This window comes from Papaver somniferum, chromosome 10, assembly GCF_003573695.1.
Source record: "Papaver somniferum cultivar HN1 chromosome 10, ASM357369v1, whole genome shotgun sequence".
Lineage (NCBI taxonomy): Eukaryota > Viridiplantae > Streptophyta > Magnoliopsida > Ranunculales > Papaveraceae > Papaver > Papaver somniferum.
In genome coordinates this window covers 44,078,174-44,099,828 of record NC_039367.1, presented here as the reverse complement: position 1 = coordinate 44,099,828, position 21,655 = coordinate 44,078,174, and the positions used below count along the sequence as shown (strand labels likewise).

Genomic DNA, 21,655 nt, shown 5'->3' with positions numbered 1-21,655 from the left:
ACACATAATCACAATAGCATTCATACGATTATGTCGATGTCTTATATACGAAGTTCAAAAGATAACCGTTATACTTCGTATTCTAATTCCTTAACACTATGTCTACTAGAGCATAATCATTCACAGCTTCGCAGTTATGTTTTCAATATAGCACGACTTGAAAGATACGTCGAGAATGAAACAGTTCAAGTCAAAATATTTCTAACCTCAAGAGGAAGGATGATGTCGTAGATGTAGCTTGTTACTTCTTCACATTCTTCAAGTCTTCGAGAAATACTTTTATGTCTCATTATCCTAATCTTTCTAGCCTAACCTATACGAAGTTGTCTCTAATACATAATCAAGCGACTCTTAAATTGAGTTTTGATTCACTAAAATATGACAAGCAAACTTGACATACCAACGCTTGGTGGGTTCAACCGAGCTATGCTCTAACAAGTTGTTTACTGGCAGCAAGATAAAACAGAAAGGAGAAATGATGACATTTTGCACAAAGGTTAAACAGAAACAAGGGAATATGGTCTCTTATGTTTAATAAATAAATGTTTTAATGTTTTTAGTTTAGTGTTAGGGAAGTTTAAGTGTTTTAGTTGTTTTATATCTGTTTTAGGAAAGTTTAATTACTTTAGTTGTTTTGTGTATGTTTTAGTTGTTAGGCCCGTAAACATGTTTGAAATTATGTGTACTACTAATTGTTACGAAAATCTAGTTTTAGGTGATGATGTCAAGCATGGTCAGACAAAGATCCACTATGCAGGTTTAAGACTCATTCGACTACGATAATTCTGCATCAGATTGCTACCACAGCGTTATCAACAACTTGCACATTTTCATCCCAACATCAGTTTCGTGTGAACTGTTGCGCTCAGAAAAATTTGGGCTTCTCTTGTAGAAAGTCATTGAAGAAGAGATAAAAATCCTTATCCTTCGCCTTCTACCACTCTTGAAGTAGAGTGCTCCACCGCATCTTCAACAAGCAAGCAAAAGAAGCTCCCAATCACGTTGGTCAACATGTTTCTATGTACGGTATGTAATCTAAGTATGGAAGAACCGACGACCCTTTTACAGTCTTCTTATTAGGATTCTAGGAGATACCCTTGATATCCCAAAATACGTAAGTTCGGTTTAAATGAATAAAATTCAACATTCAAAAAAAAGAAAAAAAAAACGGAGTATATAAGTCGTTGAGCTTTGTTTTTCCTCCTAGTGTTCTAATAAGTCTAATGGAGGACAATCTTTTTCTAGGGTTGCCTCCTCCTTCTGCACGTCCTCCTCCACCAACATCACCACCTCCAGGGACAGATCAACCTACAAAAAGTACTACTCAAAAGGAGATTACCCCAGCACCTCCAGTTCCCATTCTCAAAAGTGCTCTTAAAAGAAGCAAACATTCCGAACCACAAACTGAAGGTATCAAAATTCTAATTTATTAGGGTTTCAAATATTAACATATGAAAAAAAAATTACAGTTGATTTTTTATTTTATTAAGTTCCAATTTCTTTAGTTTATTTGGAATTTAGGGTTTCCATTGTAAATCTGCAAATGTACGAGTGTAGTGGAAGGAGCTCAGCTGAATTTGTAAATGAAAGAGAATTATGAAATTGTTGATAACTTGTGAGGGACTGAGGATATTATGGTTCCGATTGTGTGCATATATTTAGTAAAAATCATATCAGAAAAATTAAAACAAGATCATGCTATGATAAAATTAGGTGCTAGGTTTAGATTGATGTTTTTTCCCCGGGATACCAGTGGAACAATGACATTCCATGACACATTATTGATTACTGTGGTGGCTTATAGAGTTCTGATGGATCTTCATTCTTTTGGACTGTGTGTCACTGCTGAAGTGGTGACAAATTAATACTTGTACTAAATTGTTTTTGACCTTACAACAGAACTGGCTGGGTCTGATTTTTTGTTGTTGTTTTTGGTTAAGTTTCGATTTATTAGTTTATGTGGGATGTAGGGTCTCGTGTGAAGTTTAGTACAATATTGTTATAGTATGATTTTTCAAATGTTAGATTGCAGTACAGTTAAACAGGAAAATTTAGGGGTTAAAGTAATATCGTATTCAAAACTAAATATATGTAGATATCACTAAGGTTATAATAAAACTGTGAACGGAGAAGACTTTCGAAATAGATAGCTTGTTAGTGAATCATCATTCCAGTTCCGTTAAACAAAATTCAAAAAATCAATTTGTAAGCTTCAAGTTTTGTTCTTCCTCGGTTACCGGTGTAGCATTAATTTGCTTGACAAGTTTTTGTTTTTTCTCTTTTTTTTGATTGGTAAAGAATTTGATGCTGGCGAGTTTCGAACTCAGGTCACTAGTGTCATCACCCAATGACTTTACCAGTGTACTACAGTGACACCTGCTTAATTTGCTTGACATTGAGAGTTGATTATGAGAACCCCTTCTTCGAAATTTGTTGTCATTCAGTGATAATTAATTTGATTATCTTTGTGTCTTACTCGCTTCAAGTGGGCCGATTGTTTTAAGCCCTAGTCTTTGTGGATTATGTTCTATCATTCATCATTGAAGTGCTGAATAATGATAAATATATGTTATTGTTTTGACGTTACAGTAGAACCGGCTGGATCTAAGAAACGACTGACTTTTAAAACAACAGTGGATGCCTCTGAAAAACAAGTTATAGAAGCAATGCAGAAGATCAAGTTGCACATCACAAATCCCTCTAAGTTCAGCAAGGCATCTAAACTTGCCATCCAATTGATACAGGCTGGCAGTATCAATGCAGTAACTAGTAATCACTTCATTGCCATACTTGAAGCTGCAATGTCTTCTACAACTGATTGTACAAATCCTTCACTCAGAGCAGATTATCATGCCTTGTTCTCAGCAGCTCAGGATGTTATTGATGTATGTTGGTGTATCTACTGTGTATAATAGATATATGCACACATAAACATACTTCAATTTGTTTTACAGTATCTGCTCTATTTTTTATTTTCAGTGCCTAAATAAGAATCAGAGAAATCGGGTAACTGCATGGACCGTGAGGGCAGTGTTGGGGAATGATCTTAATACTGATGACAGTTTTGTGGTACTAGAACTCAACTTCGATTTGTTTTGACCTTGTGTAATGTAAAGAAGCTAATCTTCTTTTTCACACTCTTGAATCGCTTTCTAATTTTTCTTTTGTCTAATTGGCATTTTTAGTTCTCTAAAGCCGCTGGACGGGTAAAAGAAGCCATATCCGGTCTTCCTGTTGCTACCAAGGATGAGGATGTGGAGGAGGCCGAGGCCCTGGAAGATGAGAAAGGAATAAAAAATGTAAATTCTCAAGACCAGGAGAGCATGCTCCCTGCTACTTCTGAATCAAGTGAAAGAGTAGAATTTGATCCGTTTGGGTTGGACGCACTACTTCCAGGTACATCAAAGACAGATGAAAGAGCAAATATAAAGAAAGACGCAGCAACTCTTATTAAGAAGGCAGAAGAAGATTCCAAGAGATTTCTCAAGTCACAGAGAGAAGCTTTGATTCTCTGTTTAGAAATTGCTGCACACCGTTACAAACTCCCATGGTTAGAGTTAATCATTCTCATTGAACATCTCCCTTTTTTGTCTTTATGTTATTCTTTTAGCATTCCAGCAGTAGTGTTTTAGTTGCTTCTTGTTTACGTTTTATTCAATTTCTTCATATTCAGGTGCCAAACTGTCATAGATATCTTGGTGAAGCATGCCTTCGAAAATAAAGAGAGGTTCACATCTCGACAAAGGGATGCAATAGATAAACTCTGGACTTCTATTCGGGTACAACAGAATCGGCGGAAACAAGGGAAGTCAGTAACTGGGAAACTTGACATGAATGCATTTGAATCCCTACAAGAGAAATATGCCAATGAGAAGATTAGTATTCGACGTGCAGTTGGAGGAAATGGTTCTCGTCGAGCACAACAGTGGCTAGGATAATTTCCTGTTTTTCTTCTCTTCTGTATCAAGAAGTTGATGTTAGATTGTAAGATATTTTTACTAATAAGGGTGGAAAATGATATTTTTATAATCCAGCCATTTAGTTGTCAATTACAACAATCTTCTCCCGATGAACGAATGAGTGTATCAGTTTTTAATTTGATTAATTTTACATTTATATAATTTGTGTATCCCTGTGCTACCAATAATCTCCACAAGAACAAGATCCTTCACTGAAGTGGTGGAAGCGGTTACGGTCTCTGACAACTATCATTCTTCTGTAAATCTTGGATAGAAGCTTTGTTGCAGAATGACAATCATCACAAACACGTAGATTCTTTATTATGCGAATTGGAGTGTTTGAAGCCGGGCTAATGAGGCCAAAAGCCATTGCCAATTTCTCGCTATGATAAGTAAGTGATGTTTCTTTCTCTTCCTCATCTACATTTAACAATACAGCTGATGTGTTTGGTACATGACCAGCTATTTTCAGTTTCTTGCCCATCTCGACCCTAATTAGTAAGTTCGCGAATGATTCGCGAATCATTCACGAATTTTTCCGTATCACGAATTTTACCGTCTTATTCGCGTACGTTTGCAACTCCGAACCCAAGTCACGTATTATGTGGCATTCCCGGATTATTCGCGAACCGTTCACGAATTTTACGTATCCCGAATGATACGTCCGCTTAATTCGCCATAAATTCTTTAGCTTTTACTTTTCAAAGATCCCATTTTTTGGGCTTTACTGCCTCCCGAGCATACACGACCGAATATTAGACGTGTTGTAATTTTTATGAAACAAAAACGACTGAAGAGATTTGAAGGTGAAGGTGAGAGAGATCTCAAACTCACTAACCAAGCATCTAAACCACCATACGACGTCCTCTTGGATAACTAATGTTGTATATATTATTAATATCATCATATTAAGTTTATTTTTTCTTTAAATAACTCACACATGCATAAAAATTGGTCTATGACCTTATAAATACAAATTATTTGTTATATATAGATACCGAATTTTCAGAGCCGAACTCACATTTATAAATCGAATTATACACGTACGTATGCCGTTCCGACTTACTAACGAATCACGTCCCGTTGACCGAATTTTGGACCGAATCTGGATTTTACAAAACCGTATAATACTCGTACGTTTGACGTTCCGTACGTTTGCCGAATCCCGAATTGCTAACTAGGATCTCGACTACCTTCTCAAGTATTTCTTTAGTTTGTGGGTGAGACTGGTCTCCCATTATGAACTCATGAATATAACCATTCACTTCCATTGAGCTAAACCCTGGTGCCTTCTTAATTCCCGTAGCTTTCATGGTTTTTCTCACCCCAGCAACATCATTCCATCTATTTGCTGCTGCATAGATATTTGACATGAGTACATTATGGCCACAGTTATTTGGATCCATTTCAAGAAGCCGTTTAGCTGCTATTTCCCCCAGCTGAAGATTTTTATGCTGTTTACAGGCAGCAAGCAGGCTCCCCCACACTATAGTCTTGGGATCAATGGGCATTCTATTAATCATTTCAAGTGCCTGATCGAGTTTTCCAGCTCTACCTAGAAGATCCACCATACAACCATAATGTTCAACCTTAGGGTTCATACCAAATTCATCCACCATTCTATCAAAAAGCCTTTGTCCCTCAGATACCAACCCAGCATGACTGCAAGCATGCAGGGCTCCAATAAATGTAATATCATTAGGTTTCATACCCGTTCTCTGCAACTGAGAGAAGAGATCCATTTCTTCCACACCAAGACCATGCATTGCTAATCCGCCTATCATGGCATTCCACATGCATATATCCCTAGTTGAAGCTCCACTGAAGATCCTGCAAGCGCTATCTATATCCCCGCATTTTGCATACATATCGACCAAAGTGGTTGTTAATATGACATCAGATAATATCCCTTGCTTATCTATGTATGCATGGACTGACTTCCCAAGATGAAGAGCTCCTGTTTCTGCACATAGTGAAAGAAGATTCACCATGGTTATTTCATTAGGGTATATTCCTGCATTTCTCATCTGGCGCAAGAGTTCAAAAGCCTATCAAGAAAATTTAACGCTGCATATCCTGAAATTATGGCAGTCCACACTGCAACATCTCTCTCACTCTTGCTTGTTCTGTCAAATATTTTTCTTGCAGTCTTTATATCACCGCATTTTCCATACATATCTACTAAAGATGTGGCCAAGGTAAATGATACCTTAAATCCATTCCTGATCATGTAAGCGTGAACTTGCTTCCCTGATTTAAGTGCTCCTACAAAACCACATTCTAGAACTATACTCAACAGCGTAATCTCATTTGGAAGAATGTTCTCATCCTGCATTTTCGTAAAAAGTTCAACCCCATCTTCCAATTTATTGCATCTGATATAACCGGCAATCATGGCAGACCAAGATACAACCGTTTTCTGGTTAAGTCTATTGAAAAGCCTTCGAGCTAGAGCTATGTTTCTGCATTTAGCATACATATCTAGCAAAGCAGTAGTAATTGGAACACCCACAGATCCAATGTCACTGTTCTTTACTACATAAGCATGAATAAGTCTAGCCATTTTAGGACTTCCAAGGTCTGCAAAGAGATTCACCATGTTTAACATAGCAACTGCACTTGGCTTTACCCTCAGGAACTGCATTTCACTTATAAGATCCAACGCTTTGCCATAAGATTTACTCCTACTGTAACCTCTAATCATCGTACTCCAGGTAACAACATCTCTTTCTCTTTCAAGCATTCTATTAAATATACTGCAAGCAGATTCTACATTTTCACACTCTGTGTACATCTGAATCAACGCGTTGAGTACAAAGACATCCCAATCTAAACCAACTTTCAGAACAAACCCATGAATCTCTTGGCCTTGTTTAAGACTCCACGACAGCTGACTACAAGCTTTGAGAATTGACGGAATGGTGAAAGTATCAATGTCAGAGTCTGTTTCTCTCATGTAAGCATAGATTCTTAATGCTTGTATAGGGCTATTGTTCCTTACATGAGAGGTTATGATAAAATTGAACAATGATGCAGGGCTAGAATGCCGCTGGAAGAAGTCAAAAGATATCGCATGGTTATGATTATATTGAGTTTTAATCATGTGGGCATGAATTTGTTTGGTTTCATCTAAGTTGATTATGTGTTTATCTTGTGGTGAAAAAGAAGAAGAAATCTGTTCTTGTTGATGATTGAACTTGATTTTAGGGTTTCGGAGAACATCTGAAAATGATGAAAGTTTATTGGGGAAACAAAAAGATAAAAATAATCCATGTCCCGAAATCTAATATTTTCCATATTCCAAATTCGTGCACCCTAATAACTAGGGTGTACCAGTACACCTCTTTTTTTTTTTTTAAAAATCTGTACAAAATTTACAGCCCAAGAACCAGTGTTACAGATACATCACATGTGCCACACTGTGTTCCAGTTAAACAAAATTGAAGTTACACGAATATCTTCAAAAGTTGAAGTTTCAGACAACCACAAAACAATATTTTGTCTAATTACTAGACAAATCTCCTCTACATCCTTAGCTCTCCCTCAGAGCAACTGATTTTCAAATTAATATTAATTATTTAATAATAGTGTGATTTGAATTTACTTTGCTATGGTTAAAAGCTGAATCAAACTTGATTTATAGAACTTCTGGCCCCATTTAAAAATATTTAGACCAAGAAGAAATTTTTATTTTTCACACCACCAATATTTCATATTTTCGACGCCACTTCGTTATATCTTTTCCAACTATCTTTGGTTTTCACCAAAACCCTATAACACTTTTTCTTCGACTGAGAAAACATATCTTTATTTCATGGGTTATTTTTTTTTGCTTTCTCGAGTAAAAAAATACCTATATTTCGCATCTTATCTTTATCTCCTCTCTTGGTGTTTTGATTAAGTATTTAGTATATTTTCTCTTTTCTTTTATCAATCAAGCTATTGTGATACTCATTGTTATGTTTAAATTATGCAACTGCATTTATCTTATTCTTTTGGTAAACTCTAATTTTTCTTTGATCTGTTTATTTCATTATGGGTTTAGTTTTTTATTTGATTTGATTTTGCAGGTAAGAAGACGATTTGTGCTTCATACACAACAAAATTGTATCGTCGGGTCCTAAGCCTTTTTTGATCTATTTATTGTATTTTGGGGTTTGATTTAATTCTAAGTTGTATTTTTGGGTTTTATTTGGTTTGATTTTGCAGAGAACAAGACCCTACATTCCAAATAAAACCATATCATCTGTTCCTAAAACTTTATTCCCAATGTTCATGAACATTTACCTTTTGTGCTTCTTCTTTTATCTGATTTACCAAAGTTCATATGATCTTTTTTTTTCGATGGAAGTTCATATAATTCATAATCCTATGAAATTCTGATCTCTTGAAGTGATATATATTCAATGAAGTACATTTGCAGATACATGAGTGAACTTCTCTTTTATTGGGTATATTCCTGTTTCTTATTATAATTATTTTGTGATTTTTAGTGTTGATTTTGATTTCTTCACTAACCATCACTTTAAATTTGATTTCTAACATACTGTTAACTTGGGTTTAGATAACAGGTTAGGGTGTATTCGGCGGAAGAATCAATCTCTTATCTTCTTGGTATTTTGTAGGTTCCAGTATCGTAGTTCCCTATTGTTTGATTGCAGGTGCCAATTTATCTAGGTCAATAATTTAACTCACAATTTACATAAAGAAAAATTAAAATAAAATAATAGTTAACTCACAAAGAATTTGAAATGGTCAGGTTATACTCTATCTCCTTTTAACAAAGTATGATTACAGGAACTTTAGCATTGCAAAGAGAAATTTTGTGAGCCACAAGATTACGACAAAATTGTTAATAGGGGTATTGAATTATTTGGGGGTGTACCAAAATATAAATAGGACAAAATAGTCATTGTCTTTATGTTGGTACACTCCCAAGCAAAATATAACAGACACCTTTTCGTGTCATCTTATCCTCTAAATAATTGCACATTTTTTTGTTTTCTTGTTCTTTTGAGGGGAATAATTTGTACATTTCAATGTTTTATTAATGAGTCTGTCGTGAGGTGATCAAAAAGTAAATAAATTAATAAGCCTGCCATGGCTACTGGTGCATTTTGGAAATACTGTTACGATTTTCAATAGCCTAATTTTTTTTTGTTTTTGCTCCTTGAGTAAAATAAAATGGCATAATGAATATCCTTTCAACTTAGTAATTCAGTAGCCTTTTTTTTTTATGTGTGTGTTTCATGTTTCAAATTTTAGTCCCAAAAAATTCACAAGCAAAAAACATACCTGTAAAATCTAGTTTACATTAAAAATGTGAGGAAAACATCGTGGTTTTGGAAGAAGCTTATTATAGGGGCTCCAGGTTTATGTTTTTAAGGGCTCACCAGAAGACAAAATGAAGTCATCAAATAATAATCAACAAAAACCCTTATCCTACTTTTATGCTAAAGCCTAAAAAGCCTTAGATTAATTATTATTAATGATTAGATTAACTAAATAATATTAGTGATTAGATTAGAGTAATTATTTAATTTACACTAGTGTTTGAAAATCAAAAATCAAAATACATTGATTATTTTTTATTTTTTTGAAAATTGAACTTACGGTTAGGAATTGCAAGGTATGGTTGGGAGTTCATATTTTACCTAATCGTAGAAAAGTCATAAAAACTTACGGTTGAGATTTTTTATTTTATTTTTGAAAATTTAACATACGGTTAGATTTTTTAGCCGTAAAATCTATATACGGTTGGGAGTTCATATTTCCCCAACCGTAAAAAATTCCTACATTGGAAATATTGGTTCCCAACCGTATTAGGTCTCATTCATCCATATTTAGAACATTTGAATCCACAAGAGCCCCTCAAAGCCAAACCTTTGGAGCCCCTATAATAGGCTTCTTATCGAAATCACAACAAAAGGGCACACGGTTATTAGATGGTGCACAAATTTACGCTCTTTCCTGGATAATAACCTTACATTCACAAGTTCAGAGCACGTGCGCTGCATGGTGGCTAACGCACATGAGGAATTGTAGACATATGATTTTGAAACAAACATTTACGTTCCTAAATACTCCCTCCGTTCTTTTTTAATAGGTTGGTTTTGTTTTTAGAGAAAATTAAGGAAATTAAGAGAACTAATCATTCAAAGTGGTCCTCATGACACTTGTCAATAAAATAAGTGAAGGGAAATGGTCCTTATGACACTTGTCAGTAAAAGAAGTAAAGTGAAGTGGTCCACATGACACTTGTCATCAAAAGAAGTTAAGAGAAAAGTGATCCCACAAAACTAAAGTAACATTTGACTTCCCAATTAGGAAACCAGCCACTTTTTTTTTGAAACTTTTATTTATAGAAACCAGCCTATTATTTAAGAACGGAGGGAGTATATTAATAACAGTTATATGCGTCGAATTTCGTAATGGATATAACCGTTTCAAAGCCAGATGACAGTATCAAAGAGATTATATTTCGCAACAATATAGGGAACGTTTAAAACATTGTCATCTCAAAACCATGTGTATGTACACCTTTCATCATCCACCACGTGTACAAGAAGAGACACGTGGAAGGCATGCAAAACAAGATATCAAAACATGATAACAAGCATCTCATCAGAAGATGCCACCGGTCAGCAGATCTGACGGTCAGGGACAGAGGATCACAGAGGTATGATGGCTTAGAGGAGCACCAGATAATACCCATTGGGTGTTAGTACAGCCAATCCCGAGGAAGATCCCAGATCAACGGCTGAGAGAGAGTTTGACTGACACAGATGTGACCAGACTAAGAGACACTTGTCTGACACGAGCAGACATCCATCTACCCGCATTAAATACCAAAGAGATATACACGTGTCAATCAGCTCGTGGAAGAAGCGAGGATAACCCTTCGTATTCAATCTTAGGACGCAGCATATGCCGAAGACCTCTGCGTAATGGGAACAAAGCACAAGAAGATAAGGTTACAACGACACCTCAGAAGTAGGACCCACGTTCCAACCCTATAAATACCCCTCTCCACTAAGAGAGAAGAGGTCGACCAATCCAGAGAAAAGATAGGAGAATATAGGAGAGAGAAATAGGAAGAGTAAGTGATCCCCCTACTTCCGCAGACCTATGTGTACTCTAAAGTCATTTGACTATCTTTGTAATCATTCAATACATAGTGAAATACCATCCCCGTGGATGTAGGTCTTAGTGCCGAACCACGTAAATCTTTATCTCATTTATATTTCAGCATTTTACATTCAACATTGAACGTCATGTGCTTTACATTTATGTTTGATTCTCTGTTTACCCCTTTATACGAACATTATTTACGATAATATTCGACTAGACAATGACAAGCCCGAAGGCTTAGAGTCGATGAATCGATATAATCATCCCCTTTACATATACGACGTACAATTTCAGAATTAGAATGTATGCGAATATTGTTTGTGAACACGTGGATGGCTTCGATATTTATGTGTTCACAATCTGGCGCTAGAAACAGGGACTTTGTCTCGGTAAAAGATTTATCTTATCCTGTGATTTCACCTTAAACGCGCATTATGGCTGTGCTCTATTCTAGGTTCGGCGTGTTTTCAAAACCTTTTTTATTCTGGGTTCTTAGTCTTTATTTTCACAAACACCATTCCAAAGCAGACAAATCCACGTCTATCTATCACAGATTTGCACGTGAGGCGTTTTTCTTTTTAAAACTAAGACTTAATAATCAGATTCATGAGTTTTCGCTACGGATCCGCCTTTTCAAAAGTTTTCCTTTTCAAAAGTAGTCTGAAAACAAGATCCATGATTGTTTATTAGAGGATTTGTATTGAGAAAACAAGACCGATGAAATCTTTATGTTTCTCTTTTATTAAGGCCATTGGGCAGCTCATTTCTTTTTATTCCACAAATTTTACGGGTACGAATGGCACTAACCTGATCCTCGTGGATATCTTTGGTTCTCCTTATTTATTCCCCTATGCAGAAAAGGACTAAAAATGGAAAAGACACTAGAGGCAGGAAAAACCAAAGCCTCATCAAAGGAGACACCGAGGACTATCCCGGTCATGACCCGAAGTAAGCAGAAAGGAGACAAAGCTAAAACAGCTAATCAGAGGCAGGATGCTGCGGAAATCACCTCGCCTATGAACACTAACTCCATTGCAGACGCGGCTCTCAAAGCAGCAGCCAAAAAGAACAATGCAACTGTTGCGGCCCTCCAGGCTGCAGAAGCTAACAAAACTTTGGTTTCAAACCAAGTCCATCAACAAAGAGAAGGGGTGGCAGAATCTATGACACATCAGCCCGCGCATCCGCCAGCCTTCGGAATACCGTCAACCAACGGTCAGAATCAAACCATACCAGTGGTTTTAGCACCGCGGGTGGAAACTCAACCGAGGGACCAAAATTGGAGATACCAACAATTGAAGCTGATCCTCTACCACCCTTAATACATACAGTAGACGAAGGGGGAACCATGGCCGTAGGGGTACAAGCCGGAACTCCCAATCAGGGATCTAACCAGTCCCACCGATTGATGGTAGAGCTCGAAGAATTGAAAAAGAGCCAGCAGGTCTACGAAGATGCCGTAGCTTTTCTGGCCAGAGAGAACCAAGACTTAAAAGATCGGATTGCCCAAAGCACGAAGACCAGCCAACAACTGGACGAAGCAAATTCTAAGGCACTAGAGCCTAATCGAGACCAAAGAATCATCCTAGCAAACGCCGCTAGGGGAAGCAGCGCATCTGATCCGGATTATGCCGCCGAAGACTCATATTATTATGACAGTGAAGATCGAAGAAAGAAACGCTCAATTGAGCACGAGAACGTAGGACATTACCGCGCAATGGAAGAGCTGCGTGATGAGATGATGGCTGAGATCAGGCAGTTAAAAGCCAGACAATGCGGAGGAATGCTTGAAGAGGTGATAAAGAGGCTAACTCCACGCCCCTAACTCATCGCCTGGAAAATACCCCCATTCCGCTGAAGTGCCCTGTCCCAACTTTTGAATGCTATGACGGATCCAGTGATCCCGCGGCACATATCCGGTATTATAATCGTATCTTATCCCGATGGAGTCAAAACGACGCCGTCCTCTGTAGGTATTTCCCATCAAGTCTGAAGGGATCGGATTTGTCTTGGTTTGACAACCTGCCACCTGATTCCATCAACTCCTACGATCAACTCGTAGAGAAATTCTTGAGAACCTACATGTATAACAAAGCTGTCAACACCGGAATGGATAAACTTTTTTCTCTGGCAATTGGTTACAAGGATAACACAAGGGAATACACCAACAGATGGCATAAGATCTGCCAAGCTATAGGGAGTGTGGATCCCGTAGTAAGCATCAACTGCTACAAGTGGGGATTAGACCGAATGAGTCCACTGTTTGTTGAGATCCACGGAAGCGTATCTAAGATAGAAGGAGATCTTCGAATAATTATTGAGAAGTATGCTCGCCTTGAAGAAATCCAGCGTGAGAACCCGAGAGAACAAACGCAGAGGTCTCACCGTACCAATTCCGCAGAACAAACCAGCGGGGCCAAAAGAAATAGCTCAGTGGAACGACCGCACGAAGATAGGAAGGAACGAAGAGATGAATGACAAAAAGACGATCGAAAATTCGAAGATCGGGTTTATATGAAGCTCAATGCTAGCTACGCTCGGATCTTGCAAGAGATCAAAGGAAGGGAAAATTTGGAGTGTCCGTGGTCTAAGGGAAAACAACCCCCAAGGACCGAGAAGTCAAAAGATTACTGTGAGTATCATTGCGTTAATGGTCACCAGACCGAGAAATGCAAAAACCTCAACATAATGATCCAAAAGTTTATTGATGCTGGCGAACTCAAGCAATACATACGAAAGGAAGTCACCGAGGACAGATCCAAACGAACCAATCAAGTCCAACTTCCAGAGGGAAACCGCACAATCAACACCATCTCGTGTTCCGAAGCCGTAGGGTCCTCACTTACAACGCAGATAGGAAAGAGGCTACGAAAGCAATTCGAAGACCACTGCGAATTATATAAGATTGATGGCGTAAAGGTGGACGAGCACGAAGAGTGGATGGACGCACCTATCATCTTCGATACTTAAGATATCGAAGAAGATATGGAAGACCATAACGATCCCTTGGTCCTCACACTACCAGTGGCCGGATGTAACCTCAAAAAGATCCTCATCGATGGGGGAAGCTCAGTGAACGTTCTATTCTACGACGCCTTCAAACGGATGAAGCTCCATGATGAACAACCGATGACCTCTTATTACACCATCTACGGGTTCAACGGAGCGCCCACAAAGCCATTGAGAGACATCGTGTTGCAGGTGAACGCCGGGCCCATGAAAGTAGAAACACGATTCAGCGTGGTAGACGCCCCATCCCCCTATAACGTCATTATTGGACGAAGGTGGGTACATAAACTCAAGGGAGTGGCAACAACTTACTACCAATATCTCAGGTTCCCTACACACGAGGGAGTAATGGAAATCAAGGGAGATCGAGTCTCTGCAAAAGTGTGCCAGGCCACTCAGGATCGTATCAACAACGAACAGGAAGAGCATCGAAAAACCCGAAGGATCAAAAATAAAGAAGCTGCGAAAGAAAAGGCCATAGACCTGTTCCTCAAGGAAACCGCAGGAAAGGGCTTGACAAAAGATGATAATGTTCTTAACACAGAGGCAAGTACTTCATCAGCCAACGAAGGACAGAAACATACCAAATAGCAATTAAAGAACGTCACAGTCCTTGGAGACCCGAATCCGGTGTTCACACCAGTGGAGCCCGTAAAAGAAATCAACATAGGAACGGAAGAAAACCCGAAGATGATCAAAGTAGGGACCACAATGGACGAAGAAAGAGAAGCTTCCTTAACCAAATTACTTAAAGAATACGCGGATGTATTCGTCTGGAAGTTAGGAGACATGCCGGGGATTGATCCAAAAATAATCCAACACGAGTTGCGCATCAAACCAAGCACGCCACCTTTCAGGCAGAAAATAAGAAAAGTTGCACTAGAGTATCATAAGGCAGTAGAGAAAGAACTTCGGAAACTACTAGAAGCAGGCTTCATCAAGGAAGTCAAATACCCTACATGGATCTCGAACATGGTCATCGTTCCTAAGAAAAATGGAGGGGGTTAGAATATGCATCGACTTTACTAACCTCAACAAGGCATGTCCAAAAGACAGCTATCCCCTACCGAGCATAGATCAACTGGTTGAAGCAGTGGAAGGGTACGAAGAGCTGTCATTCATGGACGGATATTCTGGTTACAACCAAGTAGTCCTGGCAGAAGAAGATCAACAACACACAACATTTTACACCCCGCATGGCCTTTATTGCTACACTAGAATGCCCTTTGGACTTCGAAACGCAGGGGCAACTTACCAGAGAATGTTCGATGCTATCTTTAAGCCATGGATTGGTAGTACCCTAGAAGTATACGTTGATGACATGCTCGTCAAAAGTAGGCTGCGCAAAGATCACCACCAGGACCTGAGAGATATTTTCGAAGCAATGAGGAAACTTCAAATGAAAGTAAATCCAGAAAAATGCACCTTCGGTGTCACCTCAGGGAAATTTCTTGGATATCTGGTAACAAAAAGGGGTATTGAGGTAGACCCCGCGAAGATTCAGGCCATAGTGGAAATGTCATCTCCGAAGAATTTAAAAGAAGTGCAAAAGCTCAATGGGTCCTTAGCATCCTTGGGCAGATTTATTGCCCGATGCTCGGACAAATGCAAACATTTATTAAATATTCTCAAAAAAGGGAGTAAGTTTGAATGGACCGCAGAATGTGAAGAAGCCTTCCAAAGAATCAAGGAATACCTGGCTTCAATTCCAATCCTACAGAAGCCTGATCCTGATGAGGTTTTGGCATTGTGCATAGAAGCGACAAATGACGCAGTTAGCGCAGTGTTGGTCAAAACCAATACGAAGATAGAACAGCCTATCTATTATGTCAGCAAGACCCTCAATTCTGCGGAAAGGAATTACACGAAGATCGAACAACTCATCCTGGCATTAGTATGGGCTACTCAAAAGATGAGAACCTATTTCCTAACTCACTTCATCCGCGTCCCATGCAAAGCACCACTAGAAGCAGTCCTCAAAAGCGCGGGAAAAGTAGGGAGAATAGCCAAGTGGAACACCCACCTGGACCAATTCAACATCATTCATGAAATTCAACACTCCCAAAAATCCCATTATTGGCGGATTTCTTAGCAGACCTCCCCCTGGACAACGATGAAGAGATTAGGGGCATACCAGAAGCCGACGAGGAAAGCAAGGATCCAGTTGATGTCCTCGAACCCACGAGTCAAAGACGATGGGAAGTCTTCGTTGATGGTTCCAAAAATAAGGAAGGGGCAGGAATAGGCATTGTTATCACCATCCCAACTGGAGAAATGATCGTACAGGCACTCAGGTTAGAATTCAAAGAGCATACTAACAACATCGTCGAATACGAGGCAGTCGTACATGCCCTCCGCTTGATAATAGAGATAGGGGTAACTGATGTAAGACTGACAAGTGATTCGCAGCTTGTCATACGGCAAATAGGGCTCGAATACAATGTGTACGACGACACCCTCTCAGCTTACATGGCCTTGGTCCAAACATTGGCATCACAAATTCCGAACATCAAGTTCCGGCACTTATGCAGAAGGGATCTCAGGCACGCGGATGCGCTAGCATATATATCATCCATGCTGAAGGATAAAAATATCGAAGCTATCAAAATAACAAGGGTATACGAGCCTTCGATTGCATCACAATTTTCCTTTGCTACAAATCAAGATACAATGGAAGAAAATATCGAAGATCAGGTGGGAGAAGACATCCATAACGATTTTGACGGAGAAGATATCCTGTCAAGAGCAAATCAAGACGAAGATTTCAGCAACGAAGATGATTGGAGAATTATGATTCATGCATTTCTCAAGGATGGAACCTTACCCGCGGATCATAAACAAACCAGGAAAATACTCTCCAAAGTAGGAAGATATGATCTTCGGGATGGGGTCCTGTACAAGAAATATTTCCTCGGACCGTTACTACGTTGCTTATCCAGGAAAGAGGGGCATCGAATTCTAAACGACATCCATTATGGTGACGCAGGGAATCATAGAGGCATGAGATCACTAGCCGACAAAGCAAAATGCAAGGATATTACTGGCCCACAATGATACAAGATGCTGCAAGAATGTCCCGACGATGTGAAGAATGTCAGCGTTTCGCCAAAAAGATACACGCACCAGCAACAACGTTGAATTCTGTGGATAGTCCGTGGCCATTTGCAAAATGGGGCATAGATATCGTTGGGACTTTCATCGAAGGATCAGGGAAAAGACGATTTTTGATAGTAGCCACGGACTATTTCAGTAAATGGGTGGAAGCCAAAGCCTTAGCCAGGATCAGAGACGTGGACGTGTTTACTTTCATATTCCAAAACATTATTTGCAGGTTCGGCATACCAGTGGAAATCGTGTCCGATAATGGTAAAAAATTACAGGGGAAAAACATAGACATGCTCTTAGACACTTTCAAAATAAGGAAGAACAAGTCCACCCCCATATACCCTCAAAGCAACGGACAAGCGGAAGCTACTAACAAGACCCTCGCCCTTATCCTCAAAAAGCAATTAGACGAACACAAGGGGCGATGGTGTGAACATCTACACAATGTATTATGGGCATACAAGACAACAAGAAGATCTGCCACTGGGGAGTCCCCATTTCTCCTCACTTATGAAGCTGAAGCGAGTCATCCCAACAGAGATCCTCATGCCAACCACAAAGACCGAAGCATGGGAGAAAAATCTCACAACAGACATGATGTTAGAGAGACTGTATGACCTGGAAGAAAGGAGGGAAGCAGCATTGCAAAAGATGGAAAATTATCAACGGAGATTAGCGAGAGAGTACAACAAAAAGGTTAAGCTTCGAAATTTTGTAGAAGGGCAGTATGTGCTAAGAACAATCTCGCAGTATCAACGAGAGAAGAAATGGGGAAAGTTAGCACCTACATGGGGAGGACCTTTTATAATACACGACATTGCGGGAAACAGTTCCTACTATCTTCGCAATATGAAAGGCGAGGTCCTCCGACACACTTGGAATGCTAAATGGCTGAAACTTTACTACCCATAGGAGCAGCGCAGCTTTGCATCTGCGTGAAGAATACCAGAAGAAGAAGGCAGCGTAACCGCTCTACATGTTTCTATCTCTGGACGAGGAGTAGCAGGCCTCAACCTATCAATCAAACAAACTTTTTGGGAAATCTTCAAGCAAACGAAATGGTCAAAATGCCCGCTGGATGAACGCATGTACATTACATAATAAATTAACAATATTGGGGAAAGTAGTTAATCTATAATTTCTCAGGGCTCCCCTATCAGTGTCTATGAGTGTAAGACCAGGGGGAAGGCACACAACAGAAAGAGATACCCAACCAATTTTAAGACAGCGGGTCGACGGAATGGGTGCATGTAAATATTTCAAATAAGCATCCCATATCCTAGAACGCTGCCTCGGCCCCCACCTTTTGGGAATCCTCTGGCCCAGGATTTGCCAGCGGGGTGACAGGTCTCAAGACGATCACGAAGGTATTTACCTTCGATGTCGCACCCAAACACTCTAAACTTTTTACAAAGCAAGTAATTGCTAATTTAACGCTTAACGATACTTAAAATAAAAATGAATTGATAACGCAGGTATGCCAAAAGGATGATACATTTCATAAAGAGTTGACTATAAGTTCAACAAATAAGATAAAGCAAGAAACACATCAAAAAATGATACGAAATTATATAATCAACAAGGATCAACTTTCTATGACTAATAAAAGAAATATACTTGGACGATACAGCTCCATCAACAGGGTTGTCTTTGCGAGATGAAGGTACGGTACCACCTGAAGAAGGCCCGGAAGAACCAGGCAAGGACGCGGGAAGGGGACGACGCGGATAATTCTTGACAAGAACATGTTCGACTTTAAGATCAAGTTCAATCTTGTCTAGGAATTTGTTGGTCTCTTCAGCCAACTGACATCGAGCTTTATAAGTGATAACAGCGGTCGGCTGGTTGGCCTGAGACAACAATGCAGATAGGCGTTCCGCCTCTTTGGAGGTAATCTCCGCTGCTTCCTCATGAGACGCGGCCAACCCTTTGAAATAGTTGGCTTGTCCTTCCTGTTGCACTAAGGCAGATTGAGCTTTTTTAAGCTCATCATTTGCTGCGTGAAGTTGTCCCTCGAGTGCTGAAAACAAGAAATACTAAGGGCTTAAAACAAAGAAATAACAGAATCACACTCGATAAAACGAGGTTATACCTTCGACATTAGCCGAAGCCTCTTCATACTCATTAACAACTGCGTCTCGTGCCTCATCAAGAAAGTCATATTCGTCGGATAGTTTCTTATAATCCGTTTGAAGGTTCGTAAGAGCAAATTGACTCGCGTCTAAGTCTACCTGCTTCATTGAATCCAAGTGACGAAGATGGTTGACTTCATCATTCATCTCCCCCATCCTTTTATGGAGTCGATACACATTCACTTCAAGATCTCTTTCAGACTCCACTTGGCGAGCAACATCAGCTCGAGACGCTGCTAGGGCTTTACTAAGAGCACCAACCTCAGCCCTAGCATTATCTTTTTCCTCGGTAATATGCAGCATACTATCCCTAACCCCGGGGCCTAAGAAAGAACGAGCATGTTGTAACTCTCCTTCCAAAAAGCGCACTCTAGCCTCTAAGTCCGAAGCATGTACTCGAGCTTCACGCAGGTTGTCACGCGTCCATAGCAGCGTACCATTAAACAGACGATGGTCATGATTGTACTTATTTTGCATATCAACCATCAGTGTTCTCTTTTCACGCCACTCAGCTGCTAAGGCGTTGTGCTCATCAGCACGAGCGTTCCTTTTTACGGCTTCGCTTTTCAACTTACCCACCAACTCTGCAATGCGGGATTTCTGTCGTTCCCTTTCTTTCCGAAGCCATATGAGATCGGGGACTCCACCCACTGAAGATAGGGTGGGGAGACTAAGACAGAACACCAAAGTACAAATAGGGAATCACGAGGAGTGAAAGACCAACAAAAAATACGAACCTGTGAGGGACGATACATTTCTACGAGACTGCTCCAATTTGTTGCGGACTATAGCAAGTTTCGAACGGAGACTCTCCTCAGCATTACCCAGCCGCTCCTTTTCCTTCAGGAGACCCCTCAGTTCACTTATTTCCATTTCGGCCGCAGATAGTTCTTCTTCTCTATGACGAAGCTTAGCCTCCAACTTTAAAGAATTGGTATAGAACATGGTTACAATGTTCGCTCCTCATCATTTATGTCACGAAAAACAAACATTATTATACCCAAGGGATCGGATATCGCGAAGAATACAATGTTCGGATATCATGAGGGAATCAGTACAAGGATTTACCTCTAAGACACGCTGCTGGGGAATACCGTATTGGTACACATCAGCTATGGCCATCATATCAGCAACATAGGAGGGAGGGTCAACCACTAGGTTAGCTTCCGAAGCTCTCAGATTCTTCTTCCACATCTCAGCAACGCGGGCTTCAGAAGACACTTGCATCATCTGACGAGTATAAGCGTCAAAATTCTTCTCACCGGGGACCACTGGGGAAGGGTTGGGGACGAACATCATATTTTTCTTCTTAAGCCAAGCCAAAATGGCATCTTCGCCTTCAGGCATTAGCGAGTAAGGGAAATCCTCTGAAGGAGATTCAACCGCAGACTTCCCTTTGGCTGTTCTCCCCTCACTCGCGCAAGTCTCGACATCACCAGCCTCAGTATGACCACCTGCGTTTTCAGCCTGCTGACCAGTAACACCTTCTTTACCAATATCCCCAAGCACATCCCAATCATCATTTGGGGAAAGCAATGAGAAGTCTTCGGCAAGACCCATGGCAGCGTTCACATCAAAGGATTCCCCCGCGGAATATATCCTACCAAAAGAAAATTCAGGGGAAATAACGGGCAGAGTACCCACACCACCAATATTATCGCCAACAGGGGAAGATCCACCCCCGCCAGTACCACCTACGGTAATATTACCCTCAGACTCACCATCACGACCCGAGGCAATTCTTCTTCACCATCACCACCCGCGGCAACTTCTTCTTCACCATTACCACTTTCGTCATCAGGATGAGAAGTATCGGTACGCTCTTCTCCATCGGACATTTCTTCATCCTCAGCATACCCTTCGTTTACAGGACTCGTAACCTCCTCATAAACCTCAGCCTCACCGGTCACCACAGTAGAAGATTGTTTGGGTCTAAGTTTCTTCTTCTTCGACACCTACAAACCAGTACACATCCCCACAAAGGCTCATTTTTTCCCTCACTTCAAAAATGAAAATTATTTCAAGCAAGGAAAAAGGGGAAAATAGAATAGAGAATATAAGAAGAAACTATACCTTGGCAGCAGCAGCACTCTTTGGTGGATGGGTAGCACCAGAACCCTCCTCCTCATCTCCATCAACAACATCAAGAGCGTAAGGAAAACTCATGCCCGTGAAATTCAGACGCCAAGGAAAGAAATCTCCATAACGAGCAGGAGGAGTTTCACGAGGCTTGCTGTTTTCAGAAGGACGCCAACCGCGCGGACCAGGAATCCAACCAGAAGCCCAAGGATCAACTACCTCAATAACAGTAGCATGCCA

General features: G+C 40.0%; 1 protein-coding gene and 1 pseudogene across 1 annotated transcript; one reads left to right on the top strand and one right to left on the bottom strand.

The window, feature by feature from the left end:
* The first annotated feature begins 963 nt into the window (after window positions 1-963).
* On the top strand, window positions 964-4,129 carry LOC113318696. Its single transcript, XM_026566916.1, has 5 exons — window positions 964-1,410; window positions 2,590-2,885; window positions 2,980-3,069; window positions 3,186-3,550; window positions 3,674-4,129. Exons 1-5 carry the CDS (start codon window positions 1,224-1,226, stop codon window positions 3,936-3,938), a joined length of 1,203 nt encoding a protein of 400 aa, XP_026422701.1. The 5' UTR covers window positions 964-1,223; the 3' UTR covers window positions 3,939-4,129.
* An 8-nt stretch (window positions 4,130-4,137) lies between these two features.
* LOC113315576 lies at window positions 4,138-20,458 on the bottom strand (annotated as a pseudogene).
* Between the last annotated feature and the right edge of the window lie 1,197 nt (window positions 20,459-21,655).

Coding starts and splice junctions, on each gene's coding strand:
- LOC113318696 (XM_026566916.1), top strand. CDS start 1,224: ATGGAGGACAATCTTTTTCTAGGGTTGCCTCCTCCTTCTGCACGTCCT. Junction 3,070..3,185: donor ATACTGATGACAGTTTTGTG/GTACTAGAACTC, acceptor TGGCATTTTTAG/TTCTCTAAAGCCGCTGGACG. Junction 3,551..3,673: donor CACCGTTACAAACTCCCATG/GTTAGAGTTAAT, acceptor CTTCATATTCAG/GTGCCAAACTGTCATAGATA.